The 24,836-nt window shown below is 43.3% G+C and overlaps 1 protein-coding gene across 5 annotated transcripts in view; it reads right to left on the bottom strand.

Annotated features, from left to right (window-relative positions):
- PPHLN1 (periphilin 1) overlaps positions 1-24,836 on the bottom strand; it is a 260,154-nt gene that overhangs the window by 31,394 nt on the left and 203,924 nt on the right. For 4 of the 5 annotated variants that reach the window (XM_073652019.1, XM_073652018.1, XM_073652022.1 and 1 more), the window contains 2 exons: positions 24,235-24,357; positions 14,284-14,424 (listed from right to left, as the gene is read on the bottom strand). In XM_073652019.1, the coding sequence (XP_073508120.1) occupies positions 14,284-14,424; positions 24,235-24,357 (264 nt within the window). The remainder of the gene's footprint in view (positions 1-14,283; positions 14,425-24,234; positions 24,358-24,836) is intronic. The other variant, XM_073652020.1, reaches the window with a different exon arrangement.

The raw sequence follows: 24,836 nt of genomic DNA, 5'->3' as shown, positions 1-24,836 counted from the left end.
GGATGAAAAGGATCGATGGGATTAGATCCATACCATGTAGAGAAGGTTTTCCATATTTTTAAACAAGTGGCATTAGTGACTTGCTTCCTGCTTTTTTGTATGGCGTCTATTACAACATCCGAGACCTTTGGACTTCAGGATTAAGGCCTCAGAAGCCAGGCTGCCAAGCATAAGCTGTGGGGAGCTTGTTGAAATATTGGACCTTGACAGAGTAGATCGCGGTACGGAGGCAGGATAAGAGGGCCCTCTGGGTTTAGGAGGTTCAGAGCCCCAAACCAACTTCTCTTTGGCCATAGAGGGGTGATCAGAATGGTCCTAACCTTGTCCATTCTGATTTTTTGCAAGGTCTTCGGTAGCAATGGAATTGGAGGGAATGCATGGGCCAACCTGAAGTTCCATGGGTGAGAAAACGCATCTATCCTTGAATGGGTCTCTCTGGGGTCTATGGAGAAATATTGATTCACCTCTGTATTCTATCGACATGCAAACAGGTCTACATCTGGGTGACCCCATTTCCTGGTTATTAGCTGCAACATCTTCGAACTGAGGCTCCATTCTCCCGGATTTATTTGTGTCCTGCTTAGGAAGTCTGCCTGAATATTGTCGGCTCCTCTCAGATGAACATAAAGTGATGTTCTGCCCAGAAGAAAATTCTTGCCAAGACTTCTCGTAGGCTTCTGAACCTTGTACTGCCCTGATGACGAAGATGGGCCACAGTTGTCATGTTGTCTGAGTAAATCATGACATGAGTTCCCTGGAGAAGAGAACCTGCTTCTCTCAGAGCTTCCTCTACCACTCTTAGTTCTTTGAAATTTGAGGATTGGTCGTCCATGTCTTTGGGCCAGATACCCTGGAAGATCTTCTGGGATATGACTGCTCCCCAACCTCTTTTGCTGGCATCTGTTGTTAGAGAAGAGATTGGGTGCTGAATCCACGAAATCCCCTTGGTCAAATTTCCCGGGTTGAGGCACCAGTTGAGAGATACTTTCACATGCTGGGGAAGAGATATTTTTGAGTTGAGCATCTCTGGAGATTTGTCCCAGCGAGAGAGGACGAAGTTCTGAAGGATTCTTGTGTGAGCCTGGGCCCAGGGAACCGCCTGGATGCATGCGGTCATTGATCCTAGAACCGACATGGCGAACCTTATGGATACTGTCTTTTGGTTCTTTAGTATCTGGACCCTTGATCTCACACATTGTTTGGATGTTGGTAGCAAGGACCTCTGATTTTGAGAATCTAAGAGGATTCCTAAGAAGACCTTTTGTGTTGATGGGGGTCTGATTTTTCCCGATTTATGATCCAGCCCAAGGATCCCAGGGTCTGTAAGACTGATTGAAGTTGCGCTTTGAGGACGGGAGTAGAAGGAGCCGTGATGAGGAAGTCGTCTAGGTAAGGAACAATGCAGATATTTTTCCCCTCGATGTACAGTACAGACCAAAAGTTTGGACACACCTTCTCATTTAAAGATTTTTCTGTATTTTCATGACTATGAAAATTGTACATTCACACTGAAGGCATCAAAACTATGAATTAACACATGTGGAATTATATACTTAACAAAAAAGTGTGAAACAACTGAAAATATGTCTTATATTCTAGGTTCTTCAAAGTAGCCACCTTTTGCTTTGATGACTGCCTTGCACACTCTTGGCATTCTCTTGATGAGCTTCAAGAGGTAGTCACCGGAAATGGTCTTCCAACAATCTTGAAGGAGTTCCCAGAGATGCTTAGCACTTGTTGGTCCTTTTGCCTTCACTCTGCGGTCCAGCTCACCCCAAACCATCTCGATTGAGTTCAGGTCTGGTGACTGTGGAGGCCAGGTCATCTGGCGTAGCACCCCATCACTCTCCTTCTTGGTCAAATAGCCCTTACACAGCCTGAAGGTGTGTTTGGGGTCATTGTCCTGTTGAAAAATAGATGATGGTCCAACTAAACGCAAACCGGATGGAATAGCATGCCGCTGCAAGATGCTGTGGTAGCCATGCTGGTTCAGTATGCCTTCAATTTTGAATAAATCCCCAACAGTGTCACCAGCAAAGCACCCCCACACCATCACACCTCCCCCTCCATGCTTCATGGTGGGAACCAGACATGTAAAGTCCATCCGTTCACCTTTTCTGCGTAGCACAAAGACACGGTGGTTGGAACCAAAAATCTCAAATTTGGACTCATCAGACCAAAGCACAGATTTCCACTGGTCTAATGTCCATTCCTTGTGTTCTTTAGCCCAAACAAGTCTCTTCTGCTTGTCGCCTGTCCTTAGCAGTGGTTTCCTAGCAGCTATTTTACCATGAAGGCCTGCTGCACAAATTCTCCTCTTAATAGTTGTTAAAGAGATGTGTCAGCTGCTAGAACTCTGTGTGGCATTGACCTGGTCTCTAATCTGAGCTGCTGTTAACCTACGATTTCTGAGGTTGGTGACTCGGATAAACTTATCCTCAGAAGCAGAGGTGACTCTTGGTCTTCCTTTCCTGGGGCGGTCCTCATGTGAGCCAGTTTCTTTGTAGCGCTTGATGGTTTTTGCAACTGCACTTGGGGACACTTTCAAAGTTTGCCCAATTTTTCGGACTGACTGACCTTCATTTCTTAAAGTAATGATGGCCACTCGTTTTTCTTTACTTAGCTGCTTTTTTCTTGCCGCCATAATACAAATTCTAACAGTCTATTCAGTAGGACTATCAGCTGTGTATCCACCAGACTTCTGCACAACACAACTGATGGTCCCAACCCTATTTATAAGGCAAGAAATTTCACTTATTAAACCTGACAGGGCACACCTGCGAAGTGAAAACCATTTCCGGTGACTACCTCTTGAAGCTCACCAAGAGAATGCCAAAAGTGTACAAAGCAGTCATCATAGCAAAAGGTGGCTACTTTGAAGAACCTAGAATATAAGACATATTTTCAGTTGTTTCACACTTTTTTGTTAAGTACATAATTCCACATGTGTTAATTCATAGATTTGAATTCTTCAGTGTGAATGTACAATTTTCATAGTCATGAAAATACAGAAAAATCTTTAAATGAGAAGGTGTGTCCAAACTTTTGGTCTGTACTGTATGCAACTACTTCCGCCATAATTTTTGTAAAGGTCCGGGGTGCTGAGGAGATGCCAAATGGAAGGACTCTGGACTGGAAATGGCATACAGTCTGATTTAGTGAGACAGCAAACCTCAGATATCGCTGGTAATCTGGGTGGATGGGCACATGGTAATATGCGTCTTTTAGGTCTACAGTAGCCATGACAAAGTTTTTCCCAATCAGTGAGACCATGGTTTTTACTGACTCCATTTTGAATCTTTGGTAAATAATGTATTGATTTAGCCGCTTCAGGTTGATGATAACCCGATGGGATCCGTTTTTTTTTTTTTTACCAGGAATAATCTTGAGTAATGGCCTTTGCCCTTTTCTGCTTCTGGCACGGGAACAATTACTGCTGAAGATAGCATCTGCTGAAGTTCTGAAGTTAGAACCTTCTGGAGTTTTGCTGATCGGAGAGATGGGGGAAAGGAGGAAAATTCTATTTTTATTCCTGACCTGACCCAGTCTAGGATCTTGCGGTTTGATGTTATTCTCCGCCATTGTCTGGAGAATCCTGAGATTCTGCCTCCCACTTGCCAGGCGTCATTGTCTTTCAGAACGTTGGGATTGAAAAATGCTTCTACCTCTTCCTCCTTTGGGGTAGCTCCAGCGAATCGATTTACCCTTTCCTCTGTATAAGGGATTTTGTGTCTGAGGAGGACGAAATGGCCTCTTTTTGGGCGCTTTTGGCTCTGGGAGAGATTTCTTTTTATCGGATACTTTCTCCAATAAATCATTCAGTGCTGAACCAAAGACGTATTCCCCCTTGAAAGATATGGAGCATAATTTGGTTTTAGATAAGATGTCACCCCTCCACATCTTTAACCACAGTGCCCTTCTTGCGGCATTGGAGAGAACTGAAGTTCTTGCTGCTATCCGGACAGATTCAGCGGAGGTGTCCGCCAGGAATCCTCCTGCCTTTTGTAAGAGGGGCAGTGAGGCCAGAAGATCTTATCTCGAAGTACCACCCTGGATATGATCCTCTAACTGATGTAACCAGCAGCACAGGGTTCTTGTGACGCAGGTGGAAGCGACGTTCGTCTTCAAGGTGGCAGCTGACGTCTCCCATGACTTCCTAAGTAGACTATCCATCTTGCGGTCAAGTGGATCCTTAAGCTGAGGAGAGTCTTCAAAGGGTAAGGTAGTTTTCTTCCCCACTCTGGCCACCTGAATGTCGACTTTAGGTATCTCTGTCCAGAATTTAGAGACGTCCTCATCTAAGGGAAAGCGATCCTTTAGATCAGATGGAATGTTCAGCTTCCTTTCTGGAAATTTCCATTCATCCAGAATTAAATTCTGGACGTTGTCATGAATGGGGAACACCATTTTCTTCCTTGATCTCAATCCCCCAAACATCTTGTCATGGACCATGCGAGACATTTTCTCCTCTTCTACTCCCATTGTGTTTCTAACAGCAAGTAGAAGTTCTTCAAGGTCATCTGAAGAGAAAAAAAACTTCCTATCATCCTGATCAGTATTACGGCCTGGAGTGACTTCACCTTCCTCTAACCAGTCCTCAGGGGCTGAATTTTCTGCATCTGAGTCTGAGGTATCTTCTGGGGCGTACTTCCTCTTCCTGGATACTGAGAGACCCCCAGAAAAAGATTGTGAAAAGGTGGCCAAGGACGATTGGATCTCTTGGCGTACCATTCCTCTGACTTCATCCATTAAGGAGGGTTGCTCTTCACGGACGAATTTTTTCCGTACACGACTGACATAGAGCCTTTTTGTGGGCGGATGGGAGATTCTTACTACAAATGGCACACTTGCGACTTGCAGGTTTTTCTTTTGCTTTTGGTGCAGGATCTTTGTCACCCTAAAAAGACAATTGGAAGACATAAGGATGGATCCTGCACCAAGACGGACCTACCCTTACCAGACATACTCACTGGGCCAGGGCTAGCGCTGGGCTCTGCAGAAGCTTTAGGGGCAGACACATGCATCATTAGAACCTCATTCCTACCTTATGGAGTCTTCCATCTGGGTCCTATTTGTACAGGAAACCGAGATCCAGAGCCTTTTCCCATCCAATAGGATGAGGCTCCCCCTCTCATGATATCAGGTCCAGCCAATCTCTTTTCCTTTTTTTTTTTAAATTTTCAAATTTCCCGCCAAAATGGCGGTGCATTCCAGAAGTGACGATTTGCCCATTGCAATGCCGGCACGCGTCACTTCCTGTGAGCGCTCTATGCCGGCGGCGAGGCTCCGGAGGAGAGATATTTGTAACTGGCTGAGGAACTACGGGAAGCAACCAGCCATCTCACCGCCCCATCCAGCGTTGCCAAAGCACCGGAGGATGGTGCAGTCCCGTCGGGAAGCGGGAGCAGCAGCGAGGAGGAAGAAACGGGGTGATCATTCCACGGCTGCCCGGCTAAGATATGTGAGTTGGGGAAACTGCTCGCCGGCCACAGCCCCCAAGAAGGAATCCTCTTCATCCCATTAGGGACAGGAAAACACTGGGGATGGAGGGAAGGGGAGGGCTATTTAACCTCTTGTGTTTCCTGACCCTAATTAGGATGGGGAGGCAACCTCCTGTTGGTGCTGTCGTGGAGGGGGATTAGAGAAAGATGTATTACAGGGTATTTTATAGCGGCAGACTACGTGGGGGGCCCAGTACCCCTCCTGTTGTCACAATTTCAATAATGAACAGAACATTGACTCCCTGCTGTACCAGTCTATGTAACTGAGACGCTATCTATCATACTACAAGGAGGGCTATGAGGCCATCATACTGTGTGTTGGGGCCTTGCGGGTCATCATACTGTGTGTGTTGTTGACTGCAGGGGCGATTATACTGTGTGTGGGTGCTTTCAGGACAACATGCTATGGATGGTTTTATACTGTACTCAGAGTTACTGTGAGCACATCATACTGTGTTGGGGGCACTGTGGCAGAGTCATAATGTGTAGAGAGCACTCTGTGTGCATTGTACTTTGCTGGAGGCACTGGGTGTGGGGGATCATCATACCGTGCATGTGGTGGTGGTGGGGGGGAGCTATTGGGTGAAATTGTGGAAGGGAATTTGTTATGGGGGGATATCATACTGTGTGGGGGAACTTTAGGAACATCATGTTGTAAGGGCTATTATACTGTGTTAGGGGTTACTATGGAACATCATACTGTGTGGGGGCACTCTAGGTACATCATGCTGAAGGGGCTATTATACTGTATTATACTGTTAGGGGTTACTATGGAACATCATACTGCGTTGGTGGCACCGTGGTAGCATCATAATGTGTGGGTGGCACTGTGGGGGCATCATACTTTGCTCAAAGCGCTATGGGTCATCATAGTTGGTATGTCACACCAGGTGTAAGTGTAACACAGAGGGAAAAGGGAGAGGGAGCCCAGACACTAGGGAAAGGGGGAAGTGGAGACCTTCTAGTCTGGTCTAGCGTCACCCTGTCTCAACTAACGTCCCTATATAGCCTCCTCAGCTATCGCCCAACTTTCCCTGGTGTAAGGCTACGGCTAGGGATGGAAGGAGATGAGCACTAGTCAACCTCCACTAAAACTCTAAAGACAACAAGGGTAGACAAAACAGGGGAAAATGTCTTAGCTTTAGATGAACTTCAAATGTGCACACAGCCTCAAGCTCCAGAGAGGACGAGGTACTGCTCCTGCCAAGCTTCACAAGTAGAAATGAATATAAAAGCGACTCCCTCTCAGACACACCAGGTATATATACACCTAGGCCAGAGAACAAATTAGCAAGAGAGAGGTAGTCGCTCTGTCCTAAAGACAGTCTCCTATCTAAGCAGCTGTCTGCAATGCCAAACGTAGAGATCTCCTGCAACCCACTGCAGGGCGACTTGTCTGTCACCTCTGACACACCCGTGACATGGTATGTGGGAAGGACTGTGGGGTGAAATTGTGGAGGGGGACTCACTGGTAGGGTAGAATACTGTGTGTGGGGGAGCATCATACCCTAAAAGGGCCATGAAAAGGGTATCTTAATGAGTGAGAACAGTAAGAGGATTCAATAAGGGCATAATTGTTGTGTATTTGCCGCAATACATGTCACCCTCACTGTTTTTAAAAGTTAGGATGCATGACCCTCCTTACTCTGCCAAGTATTTTTTTGGTCTGGGGAGAGGTGTGTGTCTAGCAATTAGGACTTTTTGTACAGGGCCTAAGATTTCTATGTACTCCCATGGCTGTATAAGTTGCATTATCTGGCTAAAATAGATAACATAACCAACAACATAACTCCTAAATTCCAGCTCTTATAACGAAGGAAGGACAGAGCTGTACTATTATGAGAGTACTCCAGAAACGTGGATTTGGCAACGATCTTGTCTAAATCTTGTTTTAATTATGGCACCGAGACAGCCAGGGCAAGCTTTCTGTAACAGTAACTGAAGGATATTTGAAGCTGCCTCAATAAGGATGTCTGTGCATGAAAAGGGGCCATACTGTATGTGTAGATGGATGTGTAAGTAGAGGAAATTCTTAACTGGAGACTTTTCTTTAAGTATATTTTTCAAAAATCAGCAGAAATGTCAACTGAAAGAATGACCTGTTCATATTTCTCCAGGGAATACAAACAAGAGGTTCTGTGCTAATAAGATTTAATGAATTACTAAGGGAAATAAGATCATGAAATAAAAGTGAAAACGTAGACATAGGAGGCTAAATAAATAGACAGTTGTCACGCTGGATTCTTGAAAGATTAGTGGATGAACTCAGTGCAGTTCTGAAATGTTAATCAGGGTTAGGAACTACAAGTCAAACCGTTACCTCCAGCAGAGAAGCTGCCGCTCAGTATAATCCGGCAGCAATTGTATGTGCAGTTTTATTAGCGTACGCCTAGTAATAGACTCATAGATCCTGTTCTTTTCAGGAGCCACATGGACATATAGGCAGCAATAGACTGTCTTCCATGACCAATGTCAAAACTGCCAGATTTATGATTTTGGCTTCTCATTATAAATGGTGATTAGAAAAATTTAAAACCCATTGGAGTTGAGCAAAATGATTTGCAGGCCCCTGATCCAGGGTACCTACGTGTCTGCTGGACCATCAATTTACTCAACTCTAAAACCCATTATAAAAGAAAAAAAATACATTTAATAAAAAACCCCGACAGGTCATAGCTACATTCATAGAAACTTCATTAATCAACAACACAACATAAAATGCTTATAAAACGTTTGACTAGAAGTTAAAAAGGACCCAATCTATAAGGCCTGGTTTTGCCACCCAAGAAAGAACAGAATGTTGTTCGTTTTCCTCTTCATACCTTTTCATTACCGTCTGGGCATGTACTCCACTCATACTATACTAACAATGCAGATCCTCTGGAGGGGAAATCTAGCAAAGATAATTAACATCCAGATAGAAAAAGCAGGGCTGGCACATTCTCCCGAATGCCCCAACAACAGGCGCATGATATGCCCCCAAAATCGGTAACGACATGTATATTATATCAAATATAAAGTGCAACGGTATTATTTCAAGAATAAGGTACACAAATGACAGACAGTATGGTTCCTGAAAGTCTCAGCATAAGCCGGCCCCTGCTCAAGCCCCTAATAAATCTAATTAGTAGGGTATTTCCTGCAAGTATTTACCAAAATAGAGTTCCCGAAATACCAATAATAAGGTGCAGAGATCCCTCATTCTAGTTGGGAGCTAGAACAAGGATTATTCTGTTGAATGGATATCATTTATTCTGCAATGACAAAGATATGCTTTTAGTTGGATGGTGAAGTCAGTGGAGCAGAAATGTGCAGTGTGGCGCTCAACCAAAATAAACAGTTCACAAGTCTCTGGGCCAAGAGGTTGAAAGCTTACCTTCCACACATTTATTTAATGCCTGTCTTTATGTAGACATTTATATATTGCACTCCCAACAGGAAAAAGAAGAAAATATTTCAGAACGCCACTTCAAAATACAGACGATAAAATGTAAATAAAATACTGTATGTGGGCAGCGTTTCTGTGTATAGAAAAGGAGAATACTCCGAAGTTTCATTAAACTGTTTATTGCCATATACATTTTATCAAGAGTCTAGCCTTTGATATTTAGGTCCTTTACAAAAAAAAAAAATACTGACTAGTACTGCCACACTAATAGATTGGGGAAGTCCAGTAGGAAGGAAAAAAGCAACCATAAAAAATGAAATATAATAGATATACTGTCTGGTCTGATTAGGGATATATTGGTACAATAAAACACTATTGAATCAGTAATAAGAATGAAGAATCGGTGTATGCGTGAGTAAAATAAATAAGAAATAAATATGTAGACCATATTAAAGGGTTATTCCCAAAATCACAATGTAGTCTTATAATAATGAACACATATATTTATTCACTTGTGCCAATATAATCCATTTTTAAGTCTCCTCCTATTTTGCACAAATTTCCCCTTCCTTCATCCCCAAAGATGCCCCTCCAGGCTCTATTTACTCTTCAGTTGCTACTGGAACTGACCTGTAATTCCAGTATTCCTGGTCAATCATAGTATAGTTTTGCTCTGGGTCATCTCTACAACAGAGCTACTACTGTAGGGGATGATTTCACAAGTAGGAGCAAAGCCTCCTTCATCAAAGTGCTCATGCTAGGAAGCAGTGGTGTTTGTGTGCTGGTAATAGCAATGTAATAAAAGATGGGGCTTTTTACAGTAGTGGAGAGGAATGATATATGGCAGAATGGGGCTTTACACACAGGGGGCTGAGAGGAGAGATACACTGTAGGATAGGGCCGTGTAAAGACTGGCTCAGAGGAGCTAAGCAGTTTGTTGCCAGTTGCTGACAGACCAGTGATGTGAAACTGCAAATACCGCTCTGTTTATGCATATGACAGAAGATAATCCTCTGCCATATTCATCGACAAAGTAGCATTTTGCAGTTTCATATCACTGATCTGTCAGCAACAGGCAACAAACTCAACTCTGCACTGCCTAGTTATTACAAGCTTTTGGAGAAATACAGAAGAGTTGAGCTATGCCTTGAACCAGCCAACAATGATGTAAAACCACACTGCAGCTATACCGATATAAACGGCAGAAGATAAAATCGGTCAGAGAACTGTACAGTAGCAGATAGTGAACACAATAATATGAGGAGAATTCTACAATTAGTTTAGCTTGATAGTAACTCAGAGGTGGGGCTAGTCAGGAGCACAAAGGTGAGGGGAGGAGTCTGCAGCACTGAGGAGAAGCAAGTGCTGCTGGGAAATGCAGTTTTAGCAGAAAAGAAGAGGACAGCCTATTCTGCTATATAAAGCAGGATACACAGAGTGGCAGATAGAGATGAAAAAAAACAAACAAACAAAAAAAAAAAATTATGTTGGGTTTAGTCTGTAATAATAAGTATGATTTACTGTGCTTTTGTGAAAAAGGGTGCGCTCACACAATTTTTTTGCTGAGATTTTGGAGCAGAAACTCTTAAAAACCATGAGTTATGGTTGAAGAATTTCTGCTCGGAAAACTCAACACAAAAGTAAAGTGTGAACACACCCTAATGCAAGTAAACTCTGGTTAGTAAATGGAAATGTTATCTTGTATTTGCTAAATACAGAAAAAGTTTGCCATCCTCATGCTGAATTGTGATTCCCAGTAATATTGGCTATATTACTACAGGGAGAGGTGTGGACAGTAACTACAAAGATATTTTATATCTAAAATGAATTCAACACATTCGCTGGCTTTCAACCCATAACATGATTCATAAGGCCTTTCCATGGAAAATATCAGGCAGGGAAGACTTCATCCAAAAGAACAATAGGGAAGAAAGGGAACGGCTGAAAGCACAGGCTCTGAAGTTACTCCTGACACAACGCTGTAAAGTCTATATATTCTCACAGCCATACAGAAACCTTCTGGACAAGAGCATGCACATGGTAACAGGCATTTTTACAGGATTTACTAAAGACACTTTCAAATATTTTTGGCCAGATTCATCTTTTGTTACCCAAAGCAATCACAGCACAGCTTTCATTTTACCAGAGAAAATTAAAGGCCCCCTTACACAGACTAAAGTGGGCCGCAACCACCAATATCGGCGACAGTGTAATGTATATGGGGGTCTCCCAACTCTCTCCAAAAGCTGATGTGGGACGAGAGAAGGATCCGGCCAGCTTGTTCAATTTCAATGGCCTATCCATTTGTACTTTAAGTGATAAGCTATCGCGAGATGATTCTGATTCTTGATTTCATTGTATGGAGACATTGCTGTCAATCCAGATGCTGAAAATCTGTACAGATCAAAAACTTTTCAGAACAGAAAGTTTACTACATCCTAATGCAGTCTGGATAATCCTGTGAGCTGAATAAATCGGCCTGCGCATAAATCTTTCCCATAGCGTGTTAACATGCAATGTGCCTGTTCACTGACAGCACACTTCTTAAAAATGGCGCAGACATATCTAGCAGTACATGGTAGCAATCTTCATAGATTTTTACATTACAAGAAATAAATGGATGTCATACAATCTTATAAAAAAATAACCTGGCACTCGGAAGACTCATCGGTTCTTTTAGTGATTTTTAATAAAGAAATGTAGTAAATAGCAAAATAAACAGACGTTTCGGTCACATTAGACCTTCATCGGTGTACTACAAAAGTAAAGAAATATAATAGTGAGTACCACATAGAAATATGTAATTCATATAACATAGGTGTGACACAATGGGATCAAAATTCAATTGGTCATGGATAATGTACATACAGGAAATACAACATCGGGAAAACAATAGTAATATAGTAGAGGGTCTGAGGAAAAGAGGGGGGGGGATGGGAAGGAGGACTAGGTTAGGAAGGAAAGGAAAAATGAAAAGTGACATACCAGATTTATAAAAGGCTTGATGTATTTGGGCCGCTGTCTGTAGAATTTTGTAAACTAAGGGAACACACATAGAAAAATTAGGTCAAGAACACACTTAGTGTGGATAGAAATCTTTGTCGAGGTTTAGTAATGGGGGTGCCTACGTCGGAATGGACGAGGCGGTCATGGATGTTAGTGGGTCTCTTGTAGCATGGTATGTCTTTTCCTTTATTTTGCTCCTACTATACTTAATGCCCCCATATTCCATAGACATTTTATTATTTACTCAATTCTCTATACAGCTTACGGCACCGACCAGGCCATTACCTTTAAGTACCTACCACAAACAACGGGTACGTTCTTTTATCCCCTGCCCTCACACATTATGTGTTCTCCGTTGTTCCTCATCCCACAGCACCTATCGGGTTTTTGAGCCACCTATAACACTAAGTGTGTTCTTGACCTAATTTTTCTATATGTGTTCCCTTAGTTTACAAAATTCTACAGACAGCGGCCCAAATACATCAAGCCTTTTATAAATCTGGTATGTCACTTTTCATTTTTCCTTTCCTTCCTAACCTAGTCCTCCTTCCCATCCCCCCCCCTCTTTTCCTCAGACCCTCTACTATATTACTATTGTTTTCCCGATGTTGTATTTCCTGTATGTACATTATCCATGACCAATTGAATTTTGATCCCATTGTGTCACACCTATGTTATATGAATTACATATTTCTATGTGGTACTCACTATTATATTTCTTTACTTTTGTAGTACACCGATGAAGGTCTAATGTGACCGAAACGTCTGTTTATTTTGCTATTTACTACATTTCTTTATTAAAAATCACTAAAAGAACCGATGAGTCTTCCGAGTGCCAGGTTATTTTTCTGTATCTATACGGGCTTGTAACCCTACCTGGGCACCACTACCACTCCAGGAGTGCGGTAGTTTCTATTCTATACAATCTTATAAGGCTGGATTGACAGGCTACGTATGCACTACGACTCAAGTGAGGTTGCAAAGCCACTGCAACTATGCCGACGCATCAAACAGATGGCAGCTAAAAGCAGGTAATGGCAATCCTGCCCAGACATGTTATGGCACCCACCGTTACCCACTTCCCCTGTAACAGGATCGTGGCGTGCTGATATTTTGCAATGGTAACCGGGTATTACAGAAGTTCTTATCACTGTCATCTTGGTACTCCTGTGAGGCCCAGCTATAGGCTGCACTACACAGGAGACCATGATTTGTGCTGTACACTACAGGAAACAATACAAGCAAGATTTTGAAAAATATTAGAAAAATACACAAAGATTTCAACCTCCTTTTACCTGGTTGAAAAAAAAACAACTAAAAAAATAGTCACATCTCTAAAAGTCCTATGTATGAAAATATAACATTATTTAACCCATAAGGTAAACACTGTACAGAATAATGTTTGATCCCCGAACGTCCTCCAAACATACTCGTTCCTGTGTACACGGCTATGTCGAATTATGGTTCTTAGAAGAAAGGGAGGTAAAAAATTGAAGGTTTAGGAAGGGGTTAAAGGTGTTTCTCAGGACAACAATTCATGATAATATGACCTACTAAGAAATATACATGGGAGACTCCTCGCTCGGGAACTTTATGTAGCAGACCTGAGAGTGCTTCTGTAGTAGCAGTTCCAGGGAATAAGGCTGGTCCATGCAATAAATAGGCAGCCATTTAATGAAAGAATCCAATCTTTAGCAGTGCACCTCTCCCCTGTCTCCCAGCTTTCTGAAGGGCAGCGACCTCCTTATGATTGATAGTTTCTGCCAGCAGGATTGCTAAACTGCTGGTCCGAGCTGTCCAAAACGCGATAGATAGTAAAGGTGGCCGGTAACTTAGGCAACAAGCAGTGAACTGCAGAATTAAAAATACATCCCTTCTTGAGTTGAGAGAGGAGTTTTAAAATAGATAAATGACAAAGTTACTGGTTTTCACAAGCACTTTGCAATTTCATCCATTTATTGCTAGTTAGGATGGGACAGACCCTTTAATCAACACCATGTAAATATTACATTTTTGAACAACACTAATCATGAAGGCTGAGAGTTGCCGGACGTTTTTTTTTTAAATGGCTTGTCTTGTGAAAAACTCTCTTGCCATCCACATCAATCAGAGATAATGGGGCTGGATTTGAGGGCTTGCTGTAGGTGCTGTGCTTATTTTGCATATGGCAGTGGACAAGTATAAGGTGAATTTGGTAAGATATGGTGAAATAATAAAGACACATTTAGAAAGCTGTTAGTGAGAACAAAGTGTTGGATGCAGATTAGCAGTGGGAAACCTGATGACAAGTTACCTTCATGAATAACAAAGATATAAAGAAATACAGAGGACAGTAACTCTATGTTGAATGCCAACAGTGTTTGGTAACGTGTATTATTCTCATCTTACCTCTTCGATCTCCTTTGTTTTTGCTGCAATTACTTTTGAGCGGCTGCCAAGTGAAGAAGTTTCATAAAGTTCAGGATTGCCAGAAATGCCTGCCTCCATGTCTGCTGTCTGATCAACATATAATGCAGAAGATGAGCCAGCCTTAGAAACAAAAGTACAGTAGTTTACTAGATGAGCATCTTTCACTATTCTCTGAGGTTGTCTTATGGGGATTATGGCCATATCTAGGCCTGTGTGGGTCTGTCTACTCTGCCCACAACTGACATGTAGTGAAGATTGCCAATAATCAAACAGATACTACATAGAGCAATGATGACACATCCTAACCAGCTAGAAGAGTCCCAATATGTGGACATGGATATATCTAATAAGGTCACATTTAAGAGAAGCAGTCACCTCCAGAAACACTATTCACTTGTAGTTATATTGGTAATCTGCAAGGAAATAACATTTAAATCATTTTACTGGAGCAGGGGCTACAGAGAGAAAATTAAGTTATATTCTCCCTGCAGCTGCTTATTTCCAGTCATCAGGGCGGAGCAGGGAGTGGTGACAGTTACTGCTCAGTACACACTGAGGATAGTGATTGACAGCCTTCTCTGCACTCACATGCTGCACAGCAGGCTGTCCATTCAATTTGCTGTGTAGTGACCAGTGACTGTGACAGCCCACTTCACCGCCCCACCAGTGACTGGAAATGACTGGCGGCAGAGCGAATATGACTTAAATTTCTCCCTGTAGCCCCTTACAGGAAGCCTGCCAGACATAATTTAAAAGCTATTTAAATGCAGATGACCAACACAATCATGGCCGAAAGTGTTGGCACCCTTGAAATTGTTCCAGAAAATGAAGTATTTCTCCCAGAAAATTATTACAATTACACATGTTTTGTTATACACGTTTATTTCCTTTATGTGTACAGGAACAACACGAAAAAAAACAGAAACAAAAAGGCAAATTGGACATAATTTCACACAAAACCCCAAAAATGGGCTGGACAAAATTGTTGGCACCTTTTCAAAATTGTGGGTAAACAACTTTGCTTCAAGAATATGACGCTCATTCAAACTCACCTGTGGCAAGTAACAGGTGTGGGCAATATGAAAATCGCACCAGAAACCAGATAAAAAGGGGAGAAGTTGACTCAATCCTTGCATTGTGTAACGTGTGTACCACTTTAAGTATGGAGAACAGAAAGAGAAGAGAACTGTCTGAGGACTTGAGAACCAAAATTGTTGAAAAATATCAACAATCTCAAGGTTACAAGTCCACATCCAGGGAGATATACATTCATGGCCAACACTTTCGGCCAAGACTTTATATCTACAAGAAAAGTCATAAGTTACTTACTTGTAACAGGATTTTTCGGAGACCATGACAGCACCACGAGAGAGGGGATCCGCCCACCAAGGACAGGAAACCTACAGGCTTAAAAGAGGCGGCCCTCTCTTCTTGCCTCAGTTTGGATTACAGTGCATTGAGAGGACCACCAGGTTAGTAGACATAGCAAAACATGATAAACCAACATTTCTATAAATCACCAACTTAAGAGTGAAAATTAATAAACAAGGAGTGCTCCCACCAATGTGTAGGGAGGGAATATAAGGGTGCTGTCATGGTCTCCGAAAAATCCCTTTACCGGTAAGTAACTTATGACTTTATCGGTCGACCATGACAGCACCACGAGAGAATTACAGAGGTGAAGAAGTTTAGGGAGGGACTACAGCTTGGAGCACCCTTCTCCCGAAAGGGAGATCTGACGAAACACCCGAATCCAGTCTATAGTGCTTATAGAAGGTAGACGGAGAAGACCAGGTAGCAGCCTTACATGTGTCTTCCATCGAGACACCTGTCTTCTCCGACCAGGAGGTAGTCACTGCCCGGGTGGAATGAGCCTTCAATTATTGTGGTATTTCCTGACCCCTGGATGTATAAGCTAGGGAAATAGCCTCCATGATCCATCTAGCTATGGTGGACTTTGTGACTTTAGAGCCTTTCCTAACACCTTGGTAGGATATATATAACAAACTATCTTTTCTAAACTCTTTGGTGACCAAGAGGTACCCAATTACACATCTCCTTACGTCTAGTGTATAAAACTCTTCTTCTTTCCGGTTATTCGGATTAGGGCAGAAGGAGGGTAGGACTACTTCTTGGAGTCTGTGAAAACGGGTAGCTAATTTAGGGAGATAGGCGGGATCAGGTTTAAGAATTATTTTATCATCCAGGATCTGAGTGAAGGGCAAGGCTGAAGACAGGGCATGAATATCGCTAAATCTCCTAGCAGATGTTAAAGCTATCAGAAGTGCTGTTTTAAGGGAGAGGGACTTAAGAGTGGCTAACTCTATTGGCTCAAAGGGTGGACCAGTTAAGGCTTTAAGAACCAAATTTAGATCCCAGGGTACCAGTTTGCTTTTGACAATGGGCCTGGACCTAAAGGCAGCTTTAATGAAATGAGAAATCCAATAATTACTTGCCAGATCACAGCTATATAAGGCATCTAAGGCGGACACCTGAACCTTCAGGGTGCTAGTGGCTAGCCCTAACACAAGACCTTTTCGCAGAAATTCTAGAATTTTACTTATTGGAGCCTCCTCACCAACTCTGGAACCGGAAAAAGATAAAAACTTCTTCCACGTTCTCGCATAAATTCTGGTTGTAATAGGCTTACGGCTACGCATTAAGGTTGTCACTAAGCCTTGGGAGAATCCCTTTTTTCTTAATAGCTCCCCTTCAAGTTCCATACCGTCAAGTGGAGGCCAGACACTTGAGGATGGACTATAGGACCCTGGAAGAGGAGATCCGGGACTTCTGGTAGAACCCAAGGATCTGACACAGACATGCTCCTGAGGCATGAGAACCAGGGCCTCCTAGGCCAAAAGGGTGCGACCAGCAGAACTCTCGCCTTGTCCTCCCTGATCTTCCTGATAACCATAGGAAGAAGGGTTAACGGGGGAAAGGCATAGGCAAGACTGAACCCCCAAGGTATCTGGAGAGCGTCTACTGCGAGGGGTTTTTCTTTGGGATCCAGTGAACAGAAGAGCTGAGTTTTCCGATTTAACTTTATAGCAAACAAGTCCACTACTGGAGGTCCCCATCTTTGGACAATTTGGGAGAAAATGTCCTGATTTAGTTCCCATTCCCCCTGTCTAAGGGTATAGCGGCTTAAGTAGTCTGCCCTTGAATTTTCTTTTCCCTTTATATGAAGGGCTGTTAGGGAACGAAGATGGCATTCCGACACCTGAAAGAGATGATCCGCCACTCTCATCAGAGATCTTGATCGTGTACCCCCTTGGAGGTTCATGTAAGTTATTGCAATTTTATTATCAGAGAAAACTTTTACATCACGATTTTGAAGAAAAACTAGAAATTGATTGACTGCCCTGTCTATCGCTAGCAACTCTAGCGTTGGAGGAGCGACTCTTTTCCGAATTAGACCATGACCCCTGGGTTACCATATCTCCCAGATGGGCCCCCGACCCACTGGGACTGGCATCGGTAGTAATTGTTTGGGTTGTTCTAAAAACCAAGGGGACCCCTCTGGATAAGTTCACTTCATTATCCCACCACTGTAAGGATTCAACTGACTGGGAAGACAAGGAAAACCTCCCCTCCAAGCGCCCCTCCAACATAACTTCATTATGAAGTACATCACATTGTAAAACCCTGGAGTGATATTGAGCCCACAGAACCCCGGGAAAGCAAGATGTCAGGGTACCTAACAGGGGCATCGCAGCTCTCAGGGACATGACTGGGTTTGACACTGCCCTTCTTACTTGATCCCTGATCCTTAGTTTTTTGGCTTCAGGGAGGTAACATGTCTGAGAATCTGAATCCAGCATAACTCCTAAGAATTGCTGAACTTTTGTGGCCGTTAACCTAGATTTATTTAAATTGAGGACCCAGCCAAGATTCTCTAAGATGGAGATCACTATTTTTAGATGCTTACTACATTGAAGGGCCAAGTTACCAACTATCAGGAAATCATCCAGATAAGGGATAATTAATATGTCAGGCTCTCTAACATGAGACATTACCTCTGCCACGATTTTGGTAAATACCCGGGGGGCTATGGCTAAACCGAACGGCAGGGCCCTATATTGAAAGCGCTTGATGACCCCATTTATAACCACGGCCACTCTAAGATATTTCTGGTAATCTGAATGGATAGGTACATGGTAATAGGCGTCTTTCAAATCCAAAACTACCATGTAACAATCTGGAAACAGCAATTTTATTGTTGACCTTATCGATTCCATTTTGAAGGTGTGGATTATCAGGAATTTATTCAGGGCTTTTAAATTTATAATACACCTGAAAGAACCGTTTGGTTTAGAGACCAGAAAGAGAGGGGAGTAAAATCCCAACACCCTTTCGGACGCCGGGACCTCCACCAGGACTGCTTTTTGAACAAGGTCCAGTACTTCTTCCTGAAGAGCGAGTTGTTCTGATATAGAGGAACGGACCGGGGTCAAGATAAACCTTCCACGAGAAACTGCTTGGAACTGGAATCTCAGACCCGAACCTATCAAATTAAAGATCCAGTTACTGGCTGAAATCTTTGTCCAGGCAGGCAAGAAGCCCGTCAGCCTCCCCCCTACCTGGGCTAAGAGTCATTGACTCGATTTTCAGGGCTCCCGAGTGGAAGAAGACGTACTGAACAGAAGAAGACCTCTACCTTTTGGTTTACGGTCTTCCCATTTATCCTGGTCTCTCTGTGGCCTTTTACGTACAAATCTTCTCCTGCGAAAAGACCGCTTATAGGCAGGCATGGACAGACTAGGGAAACCTTTCTTCCTGTCGCTTGCTTTGTCTAGGATTTCATCCAGGACTGGACCGAAGAGATGCTCCCCTTTGCAAGGTGTAGCACAGAGTCTAGCTCTAGCCTGGATGTCACCCGGCCAACACTTGAGCCACAGGGCCCTGCGGGCTGCATTAAACATGGTAGCCGATCTAACAGCTAACTTAACAGAGTCCACGGAAGCATCCGCTAGGAAGGCTGCTGCCCCCTGCATGAGTCGGATACTAGACAAGATCTCTTTGCTGGATGTGTTGTTTTCTAAATGCGATTCCAGCTGATCTAGCCATATCATCAAAGACCTAGCTGTGCAAGTCGCAGAAATTGCCGGTTTTAAAGCCCCAGCGGTTGTCTCCCAGGTGCCTTTGAGAAACACATCCGCTTTTCTGCCCAGAGGATCTTTAAGGGCACCCATATCATCAAAGGGGAGAGATAACTTTTTAGAAGCTTTAGTTATGGCTGCGTCTAGTTTGGGAGCCTTCTCCCAGGTGGAGGAGGTTGAGTCCTCAAAGGGGTACTTTCTTTTAAAGAATGGGGTGAGAGAACCCTTACTCTCCGGCTTTTGCCACTCTCTATTGATTAGACCCTGAAGTTTATCATTAAAAGGGAAACATTTTCTCTTCCTCTGCCCCAGTCCTCTGAACATGATGTCTTGGACTGACTTCTCTGATCTGAGGTCCATAATGCCCATGGTTGAGCGGACCGCTTTAACCAACCCATCAACTTCATGTAATGGAAAGCAGTGCTGGCCTGAACCACTATCCGAAGATGAGGAAGCTGAAGAAGATGAATCATCAGAGTCCACCTCCTCGGCTGACGATAGGGAATAATCAGGAGTTGGGGAGACCTCATGGTTAGCTTCATTCCTCTTAGACTTTTTAGAGAGGAGTTTGCTCACCTCTGATTTAACTAGGGTTTTTAAGCCTGAGGCGAAACTAGGGGTCTCATCCGCCAAAGTTTGGTTTATGCAGGACTGGCAAAGTCTTTTGGAAAATGAGTCCGCCAATAGGGCCTCGCATAACGCACATTGCTTGTGTTTGGTTTTGGAGGTACACTTCTTCCCCTAAACGGATAAGAAGAATGGACACCTTATTACCCATGTGAAATTTCTCGATGATCACTTACCCAGAGCTCAAATAGCCGTTACCGGCTTAGCTGGAGGACCTTTCTCAGACGGGGGATCGTCCCTGGGGGCTGCAGATTCTTCCGTCTTGTTAGAGTCACGATGGCCGGACCGGGTTCGTCTACCTGCAGTCCGAGAATTGCTGGTGACTCGAGGGGGTCGTGTCTTCTGGGGCTCCCCAGTCGACCGCTGAGATGGAGAAAGCGGCGGTCGCTGGATCTGCTGCTGCTCGTCTTCAGAATCCATTAACAATAGAGTTCTGAAGTAGCTGGGAAGCCTAGAGCAGCGATATCTGGACGCTTAAATAGGAGTGTCTACTTCCATTTAATTTCCCCTCTTTTTTTTTTTCATTGTCATCTGCAGGTTGGATGGGAGAATGCAGCACTCACGCGGCATCTGCATGAATGTGGACAGGACTTCCTGTCTGGTCACATGACCGCCCGGCATCAGGCCCCACCCCCAGCCTAGTAAAAGACCGGAAGCATGCGGCGCCAGTCATAGAGGAGCTGCTCCTGTAATCGGCACTTTCTCCCTCCAGCTGCCTGCTCCAGCTAGCGTTCACCTGCTGCTAGGGGTGGCCCTACCCCGGTCGGGGTGCCGCTCCCCCAGCGTCCTGCGCGCAGGTCTGGGGCTGCCAACCCCAGACAGGGGCGCAGACCCCCAATGCTGTGCCCACCTCAAGTTGGGGCTGCCGTCCCCAGATAGGGGCGCAGCCTCCATCATCACGATCCATCTGGCTGGAGCTGCCACCCCAGACAGGGGCGCAGCTCCCACAGCCCAGGGCACAGGACGGTACTGGAGTTGCTGATCCCAGAAAGGGGCGCAGCTTGACAGCACACTTCTTCCGGACATCTTCACAGGTAAGCCTGTCAGAGGTCCTCTTCATCAAGGACAGGAAACCAAACTGAGGAGAGAAGAGAGGGCTGCCCCTTTTAAGCCTGTAGGTTTCCTGTCCTTGGTGGGCGGATCCCCTCTCTCGTGGTGCAGTCATGGTCGACCGATAAATAGTGTTTCTGGAGGGGACAAATTCCTTTGAAGTATTTTGAGATTATCATACCATAGGAATACTCTTGTAGTCTCTTGAGGCAAAAAGGCTATCCAAAATTTCAATTTAACCATGCAATTTGATAGTTCAGCCCAAGGCAATAAATAAATCATGTATAGCCAATCTGATGATTACACCTGCTCAATATGGCATAGGGAGATATCTGCACATGTTAGAACATCTTATTGTGCCTATGCAAGAAAAGGTAAGAAAAGATTCCCCAATATGACAGTGAGGTCTGTGTCCAGAAGTCGTCGGGGTTTCCTCATTATACATTTTTATGCATATAACCTAGTATTGTCATATAAATTTAAGTGCTGAGGTTCCAACTGCCAGGGGTGGTTGGAGACTGAAATCACTGACTGAGGTGGAATAGCAATAATTAAAAAATCGATACTTTATTGTAAATATTAAAATCCTATAAACAAAACCACCGTACTGTATGCAGTCTATCCTGTATGCCCACTATTTTGTCACACGGGTCATACTCAGGATACTGATATTCCCTAAAACCAATCACCCAATGTATTTTACTTGATGCCTAGACTACTCTCAATATATCTCTATCCTTAATTACTAACTCTTGAGCAGATATCAATTATTTCCACAGAGAGAGCATATAATTAATTATTATTGCACTTTGCCCTCTGCAAAATATCAAACCATGGACCCCTTCTCACGTACAGTCGGAGTTATACGAAAAAAATAGAGATTTTTTTCCCCTAGCCCTTTTTATAAACTCCAGTCCACTAATAGGGGATACAGATAACATGGTTCTGTCTATGTCATACTCCAATCCAATCTTAAAGGAATTGGTATGTGATATAAATTTACTGTCTGTTAATTTCTGCTGAATCACAGATGACTCAATGACAGCTCTACATCTACATAGGACACAGCTCTTATTTTATCACGTACAGACCCAATAAATCGTCTGACATTACTCTGCTCCTTTAAGAATTGCAGCCCCTTTATTTATAGCTCAGGGTGTCATAGCAGCATCTTGGCATGTGCGTCCCTAGATCAACATACATGCCCAAAAAAACACACAGTACAGACCAAAAGTTTGGACACACCTTCTCATTTAAAGATTTTTCTGTATTTTCATGACTATGAAAATTGTACATTCACACTGAAGGCATCAAAACTATGAATTAACACATGTGGAATTATATACTTAACAAAAAAGTGTGAAACAACTGAAAATATGTCTTATATTCTAGATTCTTCAAAGTAGCCACCTTTTGGTTTGATGACTGCTTTGCACACTCTTGGCATTCTCTTGATGAGCTTCAAGAGGTAGTCACCGGAAATGGTCTTCCAACAATCATGAAGAAGTTCCCAGAGATGCTTAGCACTTGTTGGCCCTTTTGCCTTCACTCTGCTGTCCAGCTCACCCAATACCATCTCGATTGGGTTCAGGTCTGGTGACTGTGGAGGCCAGGTCATCTGGCGTAGCACCCCATCACTCTCCTTCTTGGTCAAATAGCCCTTACACAGCCTGGAGGTGTGTTTGGGGTCATTGTCCTGTTGAAAAATAAAATGATGGTCCAACTAAACGCAAACCGGATGGAATAGCATGCCGCTGCAAGATGCTGTGGTAGCCATGCTGGTTCTGTATGCCTTCAATTTTGAATAAATCCCCAACAGTGTCACCAGCAAAGCACCCCCACACCATCACACCTCCTCCTCCTCCATGCTTCATGGTGGGAACCTGCCATGTGGAGTCCATCCATTTGGTTGGAACCAAAGATCTCAAATTTGGACTCATCAGACCAAAGCACAGATTTCAACTGGTCTAATGTCCATTCCTTGTGTTCTTTAGCCCAAACAAGTCTCTTCTGCTTGTTGCCTGTCCTTAGCGGTGGTTTCCTAGCAGCTATTTTACCATGAAGGCCTGCTGCACAAAGTCTCCTCTTAACAGTTGTTGTAGAGATGTGTCTGCTGCTAGAACTTTGTGTGGCATTGACCTGGTCTCTAATCTGAGCTGCTGTTAACCTGCGATTTCTGAGGCTGGTGACTTAGATAAACTTATCCTCAGAAGCAGAAGTGACTCTTGGTCTTCCTTTCCTGAGGCGGTCCTCATGTGAGCCAGTTTCTTTGTAGCGCTTGATGGTTTTTGCAACTGCACTTGGGGACACATTCAAAGTTTGCCCAATTTTTCGGACTGACTGATCTTCATTTCTTAAAGTAATGACCACTTGTTTTTCTTTACTTAGATGTTTTTCCTTGACATAATTCAAATTCTAACAGTCTATTCAGTAGGACTATCAGCTGTGTATCCACCTGACTTCTGCACAACGCAACTGATGGTCCCAACCCCATTTATAAGGCAAGAAATCCCACTTATTAAACCTGACAGGGCACACCTGTGAAGTGAAAACAATTTCCGGTGACTATCTCTTTAAGCTCATCAAGAGAATGCCAAGAGTGTGCAAAGCAGTCATCAAAGCAAAAGGTGGCTACTTTGAAGAACCTAGAATATCAGACATATTTTCAGTTGTTTCACACTTTTTTGTTAAGTATATAATTCCACATGTGTTAATTCATAGTTTTGATGCCTTCCGTGTGAATGTACAATTTTCAAAGTTATGAAAATACAGAAAAATCTTTAAATGAGAAGGTGTGTCCAAACTTTTGGTCTGTGCTGTACATGTACGCCTCATTGTTGTTGGAGACTGAACCAAAAGGGGGTCAGCAGCTGAGATCGAGACTAGACAGATTAGAGCAGCATGGGATATGTTGTTATACAAGCAATCTGCACAAGAAAAACAGACTAAAGATTTTAACTACATCAATTACAGAAATACTTTATATCTCATAATTTTGCTGAAAAAAACATGCAAATGTGTTCAAAGCCTCTACAGGCAATAAGCTTCAAATCACTCGTAGAGAAAGCCTAAGGTAATATAAGCCACAAAAATGACACGTCGGTATTATTCAATATGTCACTCAGAAAATTATTTCATTAAAAATAAGAAGTACCTTTACAATTTCTTCTGTTGCATCAGGTAAGTTACTTTCGGACCCTTTCTCAAATACCCACTTGGAAGCAGCTTCCCCGAAAGCACTCTCTGCCAGACGACTCGCCTTTTCTAATTCTGCACTCTGTAAATAGCAAATCAAATATTTTATGATGGGACTGATAAAAGAGTTTATAATTTGTAAGCAACCAACCATTATCATCTGCAGAACATGTCCTGAGAAATGGAATGTTTGTATGTCTCAAGTCGACCATAGACATTAGATGGCTGTTGGCTGAACAATGCTTCAGCTGATTGTTTAGCCGACAGCCATCTCAGCCGTATCTCCCATATACAAGAACGCTCCTGTGTTCCCTATAAGAAAGTCACTGACAGCCATCTCAGCTATATCTCCCCTACATAGGAGCGCTAGTTTGGCTGTGGGACAGTGAGGGGGAAATATTATGGAAAGGGGAAGTGAAGGGGATATTATAGAGAGGGGCACTGTGGGGAAGGGGATATTTTTTATTTTTAAGGGCACCTTGTCGGGAAGTGCTGCTGAAGAGGAAAGGCCTTGGCATTGAAATGTTATCATGGCATCTGTACTACTTTGAGACAAAAGGG

Source organism: Phyllobates terribilis, unplaced genomic scaffold (assembly GCF_046119375.1).
Source record: "Phyllobates terribilis strain yellow unplaced genomic scaffold, ASM4611937v1 Scaffold_11__3_contigs__length_659146591, whole genome shotgun sequence".
NCBI classification, from domain to species: Eukaryota; Metazoa; Chordata; class Amphibia; order Anura; family Dendrobatidae; genus Phyllobates; species Phyllobates terribilis.
This window is presented reverse-complemented; position numbering and strand designations above follow the sequence as displayed.